The sequence below is a fragment of the Pseudophryne corroboree genome, chromosome 5, assembly GCF_028390025.1.
Source record: "Pseudophryne corroboree isolate aPseCor3 chromosome 5, aPseCor3.hap2, whole genome shotgun sequence".
Lineage (NCBI taxonomy): Eukaryota > Metazoa > Chordata > Amphibia > Anura > Myobatrachidae > Pseudophryne > Pseudophryne corroboree.
The window spans coordinates 2,338,035-2,354,558 of NC_086448.1; the positions used below are offsets into that span (position 1 = coordinate 2,338,035).

Genomic DNA, 16,524 nt, shown 5'->3' on the forward strand with positions numbered 1-16,524 from the left:
TCCCACGAGGCGGAAAGGCGGTTGCATATAAAGAACCCCCTTCAGTAAAGTCTGCCCCTCCGACAACAACGCAAGTTGTTTCTGAAAGAAAATTCAGAGCGCCGAAATCTGTACTTTGATGGAGCCCAATCGTAGGCCCTTATCCACACCTGCTTGCAGGAAAAGCAGATAACGACCAATTCGAAATTCCACGGGGGAAACCTTTCTACCCTCACACCAAGAAACATATTTCTTCCAGATACGGTGGCAGTGTTTTGATGTAACCGCCATCCGGGCCTGTACCATAGTGGAAATAACCTTGGAGGGAAGGCCCTTTCTGGCTAGAAGTTCCCTTTCAACTTCCTAGCCGTCAAACGTAGCTGCAGTAAGTTTGGATAGATGAACGGCCCTTGCTGAAGAAGATCTTTTTGAAGCGGCAGAGGCCAGGGTTCCTCCAGAGACATGGTCAGAACGTCTATGTACCCGTCAAGGCCAATCCGGGGCAATTAGAATTGCCTGAACGCTTTCCCTTTTGAGTCTTTTTAGAACCCTTGGAATGAGCGGGATTGGAGGAAACAGGTAAACCAACTGGTAATTCCAAGGAGATGTCAGCGCTTCTACTGCTACCGCCTGCAGATCCCTTGTTCTGGAACAGTAACGGTGTAGCTTTTTGTTTAGGCGAGAAGCCATCAGATCTATCTGCGGACACCCTCACTGGTGAACCAATTGTTGATGGAGGTTGTGCCTGCTGAGGAAGTCTGCCTCCAAGTTGTCCACTCCTGGAATGAATATGGCAAGCTTGACCTGAAAAATCTGTGAGGAGGAAGTGATTGAAATTCCAGCTGGTATCCATGAGAAATTAGGTCCCTCACCCAAGGATCCTGGGAGGATTTTGCCCACACGTGGGCAAAGTGTTGAAGGCTAGCACCTACCGGAAAGTCGCCCTGTTGTTGGGGCCAACCGTCACGCGGAAGGCTTTGTGGTAGAGATTCTGGGGGTTTGGTCCAAGAAAGATGCAGGTTTTCGGGACTTACCATGAAATCCTCTAGGAGCATTGGAGGCTCCTCGGCCTCTGCCTCTGAATCTTGCCACACGAAAGGACTGCAAGGAGCGTCCTGAGTAATAGTGTCTAGCAGGAGGTGGAGCTGACGGCAGACATGTAGACTTACCCACCGTTGCCTGAGAAATCCATTTATTCAATTCGTCTCCAGACAAAGCATCACCTATAAAGGGAAGATTTTCCACCCCTTTTTTGGAATCAGCATCCGCTGACCATTGACACAACCACAGAGACCTGCGGTACGAAACAGCCATAGCAGTAGTACGGCCATTTATCTGACACAAATCCTTAACAGCTTTGCTCATAAAGTTTCCAGCATCCTGTATGTGTTGCAGCAGCGTAATGATATCATCCTGGGGCAGTGAGTCAAAACCATTAATTATATTATCAGACCATTTGACCATTGCCCTTGAAATCTAACCACAAACTATTGTGGGGCATTGCGCTGCGCCCACTGCTGTATATATTGCTTTGAGAGTGGTCTCAATTTTACGGTCAGCTGGGTCTTTCAGGGATATAGCCCCTGGCACTGGCAGAACCAATTTTCGTGACAGACTGGACACGGAAGTATCTACTGATGGGGAATTTTCCCAGACCTTCCTGTCCTCAGCGGGGAGGGGAAAGGACGATAACAACCTCTGAGGAGTTTTGAATTTCTTGTCAGGGTTCACCCATGCCTCCCTGGCCAGGGAGTTTAATTCCTTTGACATAGGAAACGTGGCTGAGGGTTTTGGGTTTTAGAAAAAAAAGTTCAATTCTTCATGACGTTCTGCCTCCTGATCAGGTATGTTAAGAACTTCCCTTACAGCATAAATGAGGGCCTACAGCCCCGGGGACAGAGAGTTGTCCTCATCCATATCATCCGTTTCATCTAAATCATGCAAATCAGAATCAGACTGGGGCACCTGTGGAAGTGAGCGCTTATGAGAGCCCAACAGAGGAGGCTGAGAAGCCTTACTGTTATCATCAGCTTTAGCCATACAATCCACAGACTGTCTCAACACCTGTCTCTCCTTTCTAGCTGCAGCCAGTTCTGAATTTACATTATGAATCATGCTCTTAAATATATCTAACCAGTCAGGTGCTTGGGAGCAAATTTCCCCATGGGGATAATGAACACTGTTCACACATGAGGGACCCCTGAGAAGAAGGGGTAGAGGGGGTCAATCTGAGTTGATCGCTAGCTGCTTTCGTTCGCTCTGCAGTGATGAGGCAAAAAAACGGCACTTCTGCGTATGCGTATGCGGTGCAATGCTCGGCGTACTATTGCACCGAACTATGTCGTTTCACAAGGGTATAGCGAAGCTTTTCAGTCGCACAGGCAGCCGCAGAGTGATTGACAAGAAGAGGGTGTTTCTGGGTGTCAACTGACCGTTTTCACGGAGTATTCGGAAAAACGCAGGCATGCCAGGAATAACGCAGGCGTGGCTGGGCGAAAGCAGGGCGTGTTTGTGACGTCAAAACAGGAACTGAACAGTCTGAAGTGATCGCAAGCGCTGAGTAGGTATTGAGCTACTCTAAAACTGCACAAAAAAAGTTTGCAGCCGCTCTGAGATCCTTTTGTTCGCACTTCTGCTAAGCTAAAATACTCTCCCAGTGGGCGGCGGCATAGCGTTTGTACGGCTGCTAAAAACTGCTAGCGAGCGATCAACTCGGAATGACCACCATAATGTATACTGAGAGATGCTGAGCACCCTGTAGAGCATAGCTCTCTCCTGAGCCAGTGTAGTCCGCGGCGCGCACCGCAGCTCTTGGCCCGTGACCACCGCGTGACGTGCCGCCAAACCGCATCGAGAACCCGCTAACCGCGACCCCGGTGTAACACTGACCGCACCTGTGATCTTCAGCATCTGTTAGAGGGTGGCGGCTAGCTGCTGGCGTGGACACACATACTATCGATGTGTGATCAGCACCTCAGGAGCTTAGTAACCTGTCAGCTGGGATTACGAACCATTAGCCCTCAGGAGGTTGGTCCGGTCCCCCCTCTAAGTCCCACGACGCAGGTAGCCCGGTTGCCAACCAGTAAGACCTGAAAATAAATAACTAAAATAAAAAATAAAGGAAACTCTCTGGAGCTCTAGAGAAATGCACCCGGCTCCTTGGGCTCATTTATCTAAACTGAGTCTGGTGGGAGGGGCGTAGAGGGGAGGAGCCAGCACACACATACACACTAAAGGTTTTAAAGTGCCAGGATCCAGTGGACCCGATCTATACCCCATAGTACTAACGTACAGATCCCCAGTAACCAATAGGACGTTAGAGAAAAAAAGAAAATTGCGCTACACAACTAAACTAAAGCGCAACGGAATATGCTGCGCTATATAAGAAACTGTTAATAAATAAAATAAATAAATAAATAAATGGTTTGCGTCCTAATTGTCCGGACTTACCCAGCTCATGTGGGAGCTCATGGCACAGAACCGCCAGAGAAGTGGCTAGACCGGTTTTCCAGGATGTGGAGAACGCAGCTCCCATAGCCAGACCATCTGCAAAATTGTGTATGGCATCCCCTATAGTGATCATATAGGGAATCATCTGCAACTCTGCAATGGGAACACAAGGAAAGAGTAAACTGAGGGCTTTTCTAGAGGATATATGATATCAATGGGGAGTGAAGAGGACAGTGTAATATATCTGTCATGTTTCTCAGGTACACTCCACCACTAACACAATAATGTGTGAGGGAGGATTACTGTGGAGGCACAGGAGAGGGTGAGGCATGAGGGAGGATTATTGTGGAGGCACAGGAGAGGATGGAGGTGTGAGGGAGGATTAATGTGGAGGCACAGGAGAGGGTGAGGCATGAGGGAGGATTACTGTGGAGGCACAGGAGAGGATGGAGGTGTGAGGGAGGATTATTGTGGAGGCGGTAGGAGAGGGTGGAGGTGTGAGGGAGGATTACTGTAGAGGAGGCATGAGAGGGTGGAGGTGTGAGGGAAAATTATTGTGGTGGCGGCAGGAGAGGGTGGAGGTGTGAGTGAGGATTAACGTGGAGGCACAGGAGAGGGTGGAGGTGTGAGGGATGATTATTGTGGAGGAGGCATAGGAGAGGATGGAGGTGTGAGGCAGGATTATTGTGGAGGCGGCAGGAGAGGATGGAGGTGTGAAGGAGGATTATTGTGGAGAAGACAGGAGAGGTTGGAGGTGTGAGGGAGGATTATTGTGGAGGCGGCAGGAGAGGGTGGAGGTGTGAGGGAGGATTATTGTGGAGGAGGCAGGAGAGGGTGGAGGTGTGAGGGAGGATTATTTTGGAGGCGGCAGGAGAGGATGGAGGTGTGAAGGAGGATTATTGTGGAGAAGACAGGAGAGGTTGGAGGTGTGAGGGAGGATTATTGTGGAGGCGGCAGGAGAGGGTGGAGGTGTGAGGGAGGATTATTGTGGAGGAGGCAGGAGAGGTTGGAGGTGTGAGGGAGGATTATTGTGGAGGAGGCAGGAGAGGGTGGAGGTGTGAGGGAGGATTATTGTGGAGGAGGCAGGAGAGGTTGGAGGTGTGAGGGAGGATTATTGTTGAGGAGGCAGGAGAGGGTGGAGGTGTGAGGGAGGATTATTGTGGAGGAGACAGGAGAGGGTGGAGGTGTGAGGGAGGATTATTGTGGAGGAGGCAGGAGAGGATGGAGGTGTGAGGGAGGATTATTGTGGAGGAGGCAGGAGAGGGTGGAGGTATGAAGGAGGATTATTGTGGAGGAGACAGGAGAGGATGGAGGTGTGAGGGAGGATTATTGTGGAGGAGACAGGAGAGGGTGGAGGTGTGAGGGAGGATTATTGTGGAGGAGACAGGAGAGGGTGGAGGTGTGAGGGAGGATTATTGTGGAGGAGACAGGAGAGGATGGAGGTGTGAGGGAGGATTATTGTGGAGGAGGCAGGAGAGGATGGAGGTGTGAGGGAGGATTATTGTGGAGGAGACAGGAGAGGATGAAGGTGTGAGGGAGGATTATTGTGGAGGTGGCAGGAGAGGATGGAGGTGTGAGGGAGGACTATTGTGGAGGAGACAGGAGAGGGTGGAGGTGCGAGGGAAGATTATTGTGGAGGAGGAAGGAGAGGATGGAGGTGTGAGGGAGGATTATTGTGGAGGAGAAAGGAGAGGATGGAGGTGTGAGGGAGGATTATTGTGGAGGAGACAGGAGAGGGTGGAGATGTGAGGGAGGATTATTGTGGAGGAGACAGGAGAGGGTGGACGTGTGAGGGAGGATTATTATGGAGGCACGTGAGAGGATGTAGGTGTGAGGGAAGATTATTGTGGAGGAGACAGGAGAGGATGGAGATGTGAGGGAGGATTATTGTGGAGGAGACAGGAGAGGATGGAGATGTGAGGGAGGATTATTGTGGAGGAGACAGGAGAGGGTGGAGGTGTGAGGGAGGATTATTGTGGAGGAGACAGGAGAGGGTGGAGGTGTGAGGGAGGATTATTGTGGAGGAGACAGGAGAGGTTGGATGTGTGAGGGATGACTATTGTGGAGGCGGCAGGAGAGGGTGGAGGTGGGAGAGAGGATTATTGTGGAGAAGACAGGAGAGGATGGAGATGTGAGGGAGGATTATTGTGGAGGAGACAGGAGAGGGTGGAGGTGTGAGGGATGACTATTGTGCAGGCGGCAGGAGAGGGTGGAGGTGGGAGAGAGGACTATTGTGGAGGCAGCAGGAGAGGATGTAGGTGTAAGAGATGATTATTGTGGAGGAGACAGGAGAGGATGGAGGTGTGAGGGAGGATTATTGTGGAGGAGACAGGAGAGGATGAAGGTGTGATGGAGGATTATTGTGGAGGCACATGAGAGGATGGAGGTGTGAGGGAGGATTATTGTGGAGGAGACAGGAGAGGGTGGAGGTGTGAGGGAGGATTATTGTGGAGGAGACAGGAGAGGGTGGAGGTGTGAAGGAGGATTATTGTGGAGGAGACAGGAGAGGATGGAGGTGTGAGGGAGGATTATTATAGAGGAGGCAGGAGAGGATGGAGGTGTGAGGGAGGATTTTTGTGGAGGAGGCAGGACAGAATGGAGGTGTGAGGGAGGATTATTGTGGAGGTACAGGAGAGGATGGAGGTGTGAGGAATGATTATTATGGAGGAGAAAGGAGAGGATGGAGGTGTGAGAGAGGATTATTGTGGAGGAGACAAGAGAGGGTGGAGGTGTGAGGGAGGATTATTGTGGAGGAGACAGGAGAGGGTGGAGGTGTGAGGGAGGATTATTGTGGAGGAGACAGGAGAGGGTGGAGGTGTGAGGGAGGACTATTGTGGAGGAGACAGGAGAGGGTGGATGTGTGAGGGAAGATTATTGTGGAGGAGACAGGAGAGGGTGGAGGTGTGAGGGAGGATTATTGTGGAGAAGACAGGAGAGGATGGAGGTGTGAGGGACAATTAATGTGGAGGCACAGGAGAGGGTGGAAGTGTGAGGGAGGATTATTGTGGAGGAGACAGGAGAGGATGAAGGTGTGAGGGAGGATTATTGTTAAGGAGACAGGAGAGGATGGAGGTGTGAGGGAGGATTATTGTGGAGGAGACAGGAGAGGATGGAGGTGTGAGGGAGGATTATTGTGGAGGAGACAGGAGAGGATGGAGGTGTGAGGGAGGATTAATGTGGAGGCACAGGAGAGGGTGGAGGTGTGAGGGAGGATTATTGTGGAGGAGACAGGAGAGGATGAAGGTTTGAGGGAGGATTATTGTGGAGGAGACAGGAGAGGGTGGAGGTGTGAGGGAGGATTATTGTGGAGGAGACAGGAGAGGGTGGAGGTGTGAGGGAGGATTATTGTGGAGGAGACAGGAGAGGGTGGAGGTGTGAGGGAGGATTATTGTGGAGGAGACAGGAGAGGGTGGAGGTGCGAGGGAAGATTATTGTGGAGGAGACAGGAGAGGATGGAGGTGTGAGGGAGGATTATTGTGGAGGAGACAGGAGAGGATGGAGGTGTGAGGGAGGATTATTGTGGAGGAGACAGGAGAGGGTGGAGGTGTGAGGGAGGATTATTGTGGAGGAGACAGGAGAGGGTGGAGGTGTGAGGGAGGATTATTGTGGAGGAGGAAGGAGAGGATGGAGGTGTGAGGGAGGATTATTGTGGAGGAGACAGGAGAGGGTGGAGGTGTGAGGGAGGATTATTGTGGAGGAGACAGGAGAGGTTGGATGTGTGAGGGATGACTATTGTGGAGGCGGCAGGAGAGGGTGGAGGTGGGAGAGAGGACTATTGTGGAGGCAGCAGGAGAGGATGTAGGTGTAAGAGTTGATTATTGTGGAGGAGACAGGAGAGGATGGAGGTGTGAGGGAGGATTATTGTGGAGGAGACAGGAGAGGGTGAAGGTGTGAGGGAGGATTATTGTGGAGGAGACAGGAGAGGGTGAAGGTGCGAGGGAAGATTATTGTGGAGGAGACAGGAGAGGATGGAGGTGTGAGGGAGGATTATTGTGGAGGAGACAGGAGAGGATGGAGGTGTGAGGGAGGATTATTGTGGAGGAGACAGGAGAGGGTGGAAGTATGAGGGATGACTATTGTGGAGGAGACAGGAGAGGGTGGAGGTGTGAGGGAGGATTATTGTGGAGGAGGAAGGAGAGGATGGAGGTGTGAGGGAGGATTATTGTGGAGGAGACAGGAGAGGGTGGAGGTGCGAGGGAAGATTATTGTGGAGGAGACAGGAGAGGATGGAGGTGTGAGGGAGGATTATTGTGGAGGAGACAGGAGAGGATGGAGGTGTGAGGGAGGATTATTGTGGAGGAGACAGGAGAGGGTGGAGGTATGAGGGAGGATTATTGTGGAGGAGACAGGAGATGGTGGAGGTGTGAGGGAGGATTATTGTGGAGGAGGAAGGAGAGGATGGAGGTGTGAGGGAGGATTATTGTGGAGGAGACAGGAGAGGGTGGAGGTGTGAGGGAGGATTATTGTGGAGGAGACAGGAGAGGTTGGATGTGTGAGGGATGACTATTGTGGAGGCGGCAGGAGAGGGTGGAGGTGGGAGAGAGGATTATTGTGGAGAAGACAGGAGAGGGTGGAGGTGTGAGGGAGGATTATTGTGGAGGAGACAGGAGAGGTTGGATGTGTGAGGGATGACTATTGTAGAGGCGGCAGGAGAGGGTGGAGGTGGGAGAGAGGACTATTGTGGAGGCAGCAGGAGAGGATGTAGGTGTAAGAGATGATTATTGTGGAGGAGACAGGAGAGGATGGAGGTGTGAGGGAGGATTATTGTGGAGGAGACAGGAGAGGATGGAGGTGTGAGGGAGGATTATTGTAGAGGAGGCATGAGAGGATGGAGGTGTGAGGGAGGATTATTGTGGAGGAGGCCGGACAGAATGGAGGTGTGAGGGAGGATTATTGTGGAGGCACAGGAGAGGATGGAGGTGTGAGGAATGATTATTATGGAGGAGACAGGAGAGGATGGAGGTGTGAGGGAGGATTATTGTGGAGGAGACAGGAGAGGGTGGAGGTGTGAGGGAGGATTATTGTGGAGGAGACAGGAGAGGGTGGAGGTGTGAGGGAGGATTATTGTGGAGGAGACAGGAGAGGGTGGAGGTGTGAGGGAGGACTATTGTGGAGGAGACAGGAGAGGGTGGAGGTGTGAGGGAAGATTATTGTGGAGGAGACAGGAGAGGGTGGAGGTGTGAGGGAGGATTATTGTGGAGGAGACAGGAGAGGATGGAGGTGTGAGGGAGAATTAATGTGGAGGCACAGGCGAGGGTGGAGGTGTGAGGGAGGATTATTGTGGAGGAGACAGGAGAGGATGAAGGTGTGAGGGAGGATTATTGTGGAGGAGACAGGAGAGGATGGAGGTGTGAGGGAGGATTATTGTGGAGGAGACAGGAGAGGATGGAGGTGTGAGGGAGGATTATTGTGGAGGAGACAGGAGAGGATGGAGGTGTGAGGGAGGATTAATGTGGAGGCACAGGAGAGGGTGGAGGTGTGAGGGAGGATTATTGTGGAGGAGACAGGAGAGGATGAAGGTGTGAGGGAGGATTATTGTGGAGGAGACAGGAGAGGGTGGAGGTGTGAGGGAGGATTATTGTGGAGGAGACAGGAGAGGGTGGAGGTGTGAGGGAGGATTATTGTGGAGGAGACAGGAGAGGGTGGAGGTGTGAGGGTGGATTATTGTGGAGGAGACAGGAGAGGGTGGAGGTGTGAGGGAGGATTATTGTGGAGGAGACAGGAGAGGGTGGAGGTGCGAGGGAAGATTATTGTGGAGGAGACAGGAGAGGATGGAGGTGTGAGGGAGGATTATTGTGGAGGAGACAGGAGAGGATGGAGGTGTGAGGGAGGATTATTGTGGAGGAGACAGGAGAGGGTGGAGGTGTGAGGCAGGATTATTGTGGAGTAGACAGGAGAGGGTGGAGGTGTGAGGGAGGATTATTGTGGAGGAGGAAGGAGAGGATGGAGGTGTGAGGGAGGATTATTGTGGAGGAGACAGGAGAGGGTGGAGGTGTGAGGGAGGATTATTGTGGAGGAGACAGGAGATGGTGGAGGTGTGAGGGAGGATTATTGTGGAGGAGACAGGAGAGGTTGGATGTGTGAGGGATGACTATTGTGGAGGCGGCAGGAGAGGGTGGAGGTGGGAGAGAGGACTATTGTGGAGGCAGCAGGAGAGGATGTAGGTGTAAGAGATGATTATTGTGGAGGAGACAGGAGAGGATGGAGGTGTGAGGGAGGATTATTGTGGAGGAGGCAGGACAGAATGGAGGTGTGAGGGAGGATTATTGTGGAGGCACAGGAGAGGATGGAGGTGTGAGGGAGGACTGTTGTGGAGGCGGCAGGAGAGGGTGGAGGTGTGAGGGAGGACTATTGTGTAGGCGGCAGGAGAGGGTGGAGGTGGGAGGGAGAACTATTGTGGGGATGCAGTCAAGATGCCGCCGGACGGAATCCCGGCGCTCGAAATACCGACACCGGATTCCCGACCGCCACAATCCCGACATATTCTCCCTCCATGGGTGTCCACGACACCCATAGAGGGAGAATATAATAGTGTGCCAGCGTAACGAGGCACCGTGCCCGCAGCGTGGCGAGCGAAGCGAGCCCACAAGGGGCTGCGTTCCGCTCGACAGCCCCGTCGGGATTGTGTGGTCGGGATTCCGGCGTCGGTAGTTCGACCGCCGGGATTCCGACCGGCGGCATTTAGTACTGATCCCTATAGTGGAGGCAGCAGGAGAGGATGTAGGTGTAAGGGATGATTATTGTGGAGGAGAGTGGAGAGGGTGGAGGTGTGAGGGAGGATTATTGTGGAGGAGAGAGGAGAGGATGGAGGTGTGAGGGATGATAATTGTAGAGGAGGCATGAGAGGGTTGAGGTGTGAGGAAGGATTATTGTGGAGGAGACAGGAGAGGATGAAGGTGTGAGGGAGGATTATTGTGGAGGAGGCAGGAGAGGATGGAGGTGTGAGGGAGGAATATTGTGGAGGAGACAGGAGAGGGTGGAGGTGTGAGGGAGGATTATTGTGGTGGCGGCAGGAGAGGATGGATGTGTGAAGGAGGATTATAGTGGAGGAGGCAGGAGAGGATGGAGGTGTGAGGGAGGATTATTGTGGAGGAGGAAGGAGAGGATGGAGGTGTGAGGGAGGATTATTGTGGAGGAGACAGGAGAGAACGGAGGTGTGAGGGAGGATTATTGTGGAGGCACAGGAGAGGGTGGAGGTGTGAGGGAGGATTATTGTGGAGGAGACAGGAGAGGGTGGAGGTGTGAGGGAGGATTATTGTGGAGGAGACAGGAGAGGGTGGAGGTGTAAGGGATGATTATTGTGGAGGAGACAGGAGAGGATGGAGGTGTGAGGGAGGATAATTGTGGAGGAGACAGGAGAGGATGGAGGTGTGAGGGAGGATTATTGTGGAGGAGACAGGAGAGGATGAAGGTGTGAGGGAGGATTATTGTGGAGGCAGCAGGAGAGGATGGAGGTGTGAGGGAGGATTATTGTAGAGGAGGCATGAGAGGGTGGAGGTGTGAGGGAGGATTATTGTGGAGGAGACAGGAGAGGGTGGAGGTGTGAGGGAGGACTGTTGTGGAGGCGGCAGGAGAGGGTGGAGGTGTGAGGGAGGACTATTGTGGAGGCGGCAGGAGAGGGTGGAGGTGTGAGGGAGGATTATTGTGGAGGAGAGTGGAGAGGGTGGAGGTGTGAGGTAGGATTATTGTGGAGGAGACAGGAGAGGATGGAGGTGTGAGGGAGGATTATTGTAGAGGAGGCATGAGAGGGTGGAGGTGTGAGGGAGGATTATTGTGGAGGAGACAGGAGAGGGTGGAGGTGTGAGGGAGGATTATTGTGGAGGAGACAGGAGAGGATGAAGGTGTGAGGGAGGATTATTGTGGAGGAGACAGGAGAGGGTGGAGGTGTGAGGGAGGATTATTGTGGAGGAGACAGGAGAGGGTGGAGGTGTGAGGGAGGATTATTGTGGAGGAGACAGGAGAAGGGTGGAGGTGTGAGGGTGGATTATTGTGGAGGAGACAGGAGAGGGTGGAGGTGTGAGGGAGGATTATTGTGGAGGAGACAGGAGAGGGTGGAGGTGCGAGGGAAGATTATTGTGGAGGAGACAGGAGAGGATGGAGGTGTGAGGGAGGATTATTGTGGAGGAGACAGGAGAGGATGGAGGTGTGAGGGAGGATTATTGTGGAGGAGACAGGAGAGGGTGGAGGTGTGAGGCAGGATTATTGTGGAGTAGACAGGAGAGGGTGGAGGTGTGAGGGAGGATTATTGTGGAGGAGGAAGGAGAGGATGGAGGTGTGAGGGAGGATTATTGTGGAGGAGACAAGAGAGGGTGGAGGTGTGAGGGAGGATTATTGTGGAGGAGACAGGAGATGGTGGAGGTGTGAGGGAGGATTATTGTGGAGGAGACAGGAGAGGTTGGATGTGTGAGGGATGACTATTGTGGAGGCGGCAGGAGAGGGTGGAGGTGGGAGAGAGGACTATTGTGGAGGCAGCAGGAGAGGATGTAGGTGTAAGAGATGATTATTGTGGAGGAGACAGGAGAGGATGGAGGTGTGAGGGAGGATTATTGTGGAGGAGGCAGGACAGAATGGAGGTGTGAGGGAGAATTATTGTGGAGGCACAGGAGAGGATGGAGGTGTGAGGGAGGACTGTTGTGGAGGCGGCAGGAGAGGGTGGAGGTGTGAGGGAGGACTATTGTGTAGGCGGCAGGAGAGGGTGGAGGTGGGAGGGAGAACTATTGTGGGGATGCAGTCAAGATGCCGCCGGACGGAATCCCGGCGCTCGAAATACCGACACCGGATTCCCGACCGCCACAATCCCGACATATTCTCCCTCCATGGGTGTCCACGACACCCATAGAGGGAGAATATAATAGTGTGCCAGCGTAGCGAGGCACCGTGCCCGCAGCGTGGCGAGCGAAGCGAGCCCACAAGGGGCTGCGTTCCGCTCGACAGCCCCGTCGGGATTGTGTGGTCGGGATTCCGGCGTCGGTAGTTCGACCGCCGGGATTCCGACCGGCGGCATTTAGTACTGATCCCTATAGTGGAGGCAGCAGGAGAGGATGTAGGTGTAAGGGATGATTATTGTGGAGGAGAGTGGAGAGGGTGGAGGTGTGAGGGAGGATTATTGTGGAGGAGAGAGGAGAGGATGGAGGTGTGAGGGATGATAATTGTAGAGGAGGCATGAGAGGGTTGAGGTGTGAGGAAGGATTATTGTGGAGGAGACAGGAGAGGATGAAGGTGTGAGGGAGGATTATTGTGGAGGAGGCAGGAGAGGATGGAGGTGTGAGGGAGGATTATTGTGGAGGAGACAGGAGAGGGTGGAGGTGTGAGGGAGGATTATTGTGGTGGCGGCAGGAGAGGATGGATGTGTGAAGGAGGATTATAGTGGAGGAGGCAGGAGAGGATGGAGGTGTGAGGGAGGATTATTGTGGAGGAGGAAGGAGAGGATGGAGGTGTGAGGGAGGATTATTGTGGAGGAGACAGGAGAGAACGGAGGTGTGAGGGAGGATTATTGTGGAGGCACAGGAGAGGGTGGAGGTGTGAGGGAGGATTATTGTGGAGGAGACAGGAGAGGGTGGAGGTGTGAGGGAGGATTATTGTGGAGGAGACAGGAGAGGGTGGAGGTGTAAGGGATGATTATTGTGGAGGAGACAGGAGAGGATGGAGGTGTGAGGGAGGATAATTGTGGAGGAGACAGGAGAGGATGGAGGTGTGAGGGAGGATTATTGTGGAGGAGACAGGAGAGGATGAAGGTGTGAGGGAGGATTATTGTGGAGGCAGCAGGAGAGGATGGAGGTGTGAGGGAGGATTATTGTAGAGGAGGCATGAGAGGGTGGAGGTGTGAGGGAGGATTATTGTGGAGGAGACAGGAGAGGGTGGAGGTGTGAGGGAGGACTGTTGTGGAGGCGGCAGGAGAGGGTGGAGGTGTGAGGGAGGACTATTGTGGAGGCGACAGGAGAGGGTGGAGGTGTGAGGGAGGATTATTTTGGAGGAGAGTGGAGAGGGTGGAGGTGTGAGGTAGGATTATTGTGGAGGAGACAGGAGAGGATGGAGGTGTGAGGGAGGATTATTGTAGAGGAGGCATGAGAGGGTGGAGGTGTGAGGGAGGATTATTGTGGAGGAGACAGGAGAGGGTGGAGGTGTGAGGGAGGATTATTGTGGAGGAGACAGGAGAGGATGAAGGTGTGAGGGAGGATTATTGTGGAGGCACAGGAGAGGATGGAGGTGTGAGGGAGGATTATTGTGGAGGAGACAGGAGAGGGTGGAGGTGTGAGGGAGGATTATTGTGGAGGAGACAGGAGAGGATGGAGGTGTGAGGGAGGATTATTGTGGAGGAGACAGAGGATGTAGGTGTGAGGGAGGATTATTGTGGAGGAGACAGGAGAGGATGAAGGTGTGAGGGAGGATTATTGTGGAGGAGGCAGGAGAGGATGGAGGTGTGAGGGAGGATTATTGTAGAGGAGGCATGAGAGGGTTGAGGTGTGAGGGAGGATTATTGTGGAGGAGACAGGAGAGGATGAAGGTGTGAGGGAGGATTATTGTGGAGGAGGCAAGAGAGGATGGAGGTGTGAGGGAAGATTATTGTGGAGGTGACAGAGGATATAGGTGTGAGGGAGGATTATTGTGGAGGAGACAGGAGAGGATGAAGGTGTGAGGGAGGATTATTGTGGAGGAGGCAGGAGAGGGTGGAGGTGTGAGGGAGGATTATTGTGGAGGAGACAGAGGATGTAGGTGTGAGGGAGGATTATTGTGGAGGAGACAGGAGAGGGTGGAGGTGTGAGGGAGGATTATTGTGGTGGCGGCAGGAGAGGATGGAGGTGTGAAGGAGGATTATTGTGGAGGAGACAGGAGAGGATGAAGGTGTGAGGGAGGATTATTGTGGAGGAGACAGGAGAGGATGGAGGTGTGAGGGAGGATTATTGTGGAGGAGGAAGGAGAGGATGGAGGTGTGAGGGAGGATTATTGTGGAGGAGACAGGAGAGAACGGAGGTGTGAGGGAGGATTATTGTGGAGGCACAGGAGAGGGTGGAGGTGTGAGGGAGGATTATTGTGGAGGAGACAGGAGAGGGTGGAGGTGTGAGGGAGGATTATTGTGGAGGAGACAGGAGAGGGTGGAGGTGTAAGGGATGATTATTGTGGAGGAGACAGGAGAGGATGGAGGTGTGAGGGAGGATAATTGTGGAGGAGACAGGAGAGGATGGAGGTGTGAGGGAGGATTATTGTGGAGGAGACAGGAGAGTATGAAGGTGTGAGGGAGGATTATTGTGGAGGCAGCAGGAGAGGATGGAGGTGTGAGGGAGGACTATTGTGGAGGAGGCAGGAGAGGATGTAGGTGTGAGGGAGGATTATTGTGGAGGCAGCAGGAGAGGATGGAGGTGTGAGGGAGGATTATTGTGGAGGCAGCAGGAGAGGATGGAGGTGTGAGGGAGGATTATTGTAGAGGAGGCATGAGAGGGTGGAGGTGTGAGGGAGGATTATTGTGGAGGAGACAGGAGAGGATGAAGGTGTGAGGGAGGACTGTTGTGGAGGCGGCAGGAGAGGGTGGAGGTGTGAGGGAGGACTATTGTGGAGGCGGCAGGAGAGGGTGGAGGTGTGAGGGAGGACTATTGTGGAGGAGGCAGGAGAGGATGTAGGTGTAAAGGATGATTATTGTGGAGGAGAGTGGAGAGGGTGGAGGTGTGAGGTAGGATTATTGTGGAGGAGACAGGAGAGGATGGAGGTGTGAGGGAGGATTATTGTAGAGGAGGCATGAGAGGGTGGAGGTGTGAGGGAGGATTATTGTGGAGGAGACAGGAGAGGGTGGAGGTGTGAGGGAGGATTATTGTGGAGGAGACAGGAGAGGATGGAGGTGTGAGGGAGGAGAGGGTGGAGGTGTGAGGGAGGATTATTGTTGAGGCACAGGAGAGGGTGGAGGTGTGAGGGAGGATTATTGTGGAGGAGACAGAGGATGTAGGTGTGAGGGAGGATTATTGTGGAGGAGACAGGAGAGGATGAAGGTGTGAGGGAGGATTATTGTGGAGGAGGCAGGAGAGGATGGAGGTGTGAGGGAGGATTATTGTAGAGGAGGCATGAGAGGGTTGAGGTGTGAGGGAGGATTATTGTGGAGGAGACAGGAGAGGATGAAGGTGTGAGGGAGGATTATTGTGGAGGAGACAGGAGAGGGTGGAGGTGTGAGGCAGGATTATTGTGGAGGAGACAGGAGAGGATGAAGGTGTGAGGGAGGATTATTGTGGAGGAGGCAGGAGAGGGTGGAGGTGTGAGGGAGGATTATTGTGGAGGAGGCTAGAGAAGATGGAGGTGTGAAGGAGGATTATAGTGGAGGCGGCAGGAGAGGGTGGAGGTGTGAGGGAGGATTATTGTGGAGGAGGCAGGAGAGGATGGAGGTGTGAGGGAGGATTATTGTGGAGGAGACAGAGGATGTAGGTGTGAGGGAGGATTATTGTGGAGGAGACAGGAGAGGATGAAGGTGTGAGGGAGGATTATTGTGGAGGAGGCAGGAGAGGGTGGAGGTGTGAGGGAGGATTATTGTGGAGGAGGCTAGAGAGGATGGAGGTGTGAAGGAGGATTATAGTGGAGGCGGCAGGAGAGGGTGGAGGTGTGAGGGAGGATTATTGTGGAGGAGGCAGGAGAGGGTGGAGGTGTGAAGGAGGATTATAGTGGAGGCGGCAGGAGAGGGTGGAGGTGTGAGGGAGGATTATTGTGGAGGAGGCAGGAGAGGGTGGAGGTGTGAGGCAGGATTATTGTGGTGGCGGCAGGAGAGGATGGAGGGGGTGAGGGAGGGTTATTGTGGAGGTGGCAGGAGAGGATGGAGGTGTGAAGGAGGATTATAGTGGAGGAGGAAGGAGAGAATGGAGGTGTGAGGGAGGATTATTGTGGAGGAGGCAGGAGAGAATGGAGGTGTGAGGTAGGATTATTGTGGAGGAGACAGGAGAGGATGGAGGTGTGAGGGAGGATTATTGTGGAGGCGGCAGGAGAGGATGGAGGTGTGAGGGAGGATTATTGTGAAGGAGGCAGGAGAGGATGGAGGTGTGAGGGAGGATTATTGTGGAGGAGGCAGGAGAGGATGGAGGTGTGAGGGAGGATTATTGTGGAGGAGGAAGGAGAGAATGGAGG

At 53.3% G+C, this 16,524-nt stretch overlaps 1 protein-coding gene across 1 annotated transcript in view; it reads right to left on the reverse strand.

Moving 5' to 3' along the window:
* SLC39A4 (solute carrier family 39 member 4) overlaps positions 1-16,524 on the reverse strand; it is a 121,984-nt gene that overhangs the window by 11,764 nt on the left and 93,696 nt on the right. Inside the window, exon 10 of the mRNA XM_063921053.1 lies at positions 3,430-3,582. Within this exon, the coding sequence (XP_063777123.1) occupies positions 3,430-3,582 (153 nt within the window). The remainder of the gene's footprint in view (positions 1-3,429; positions 3,583-16,524) is intronic.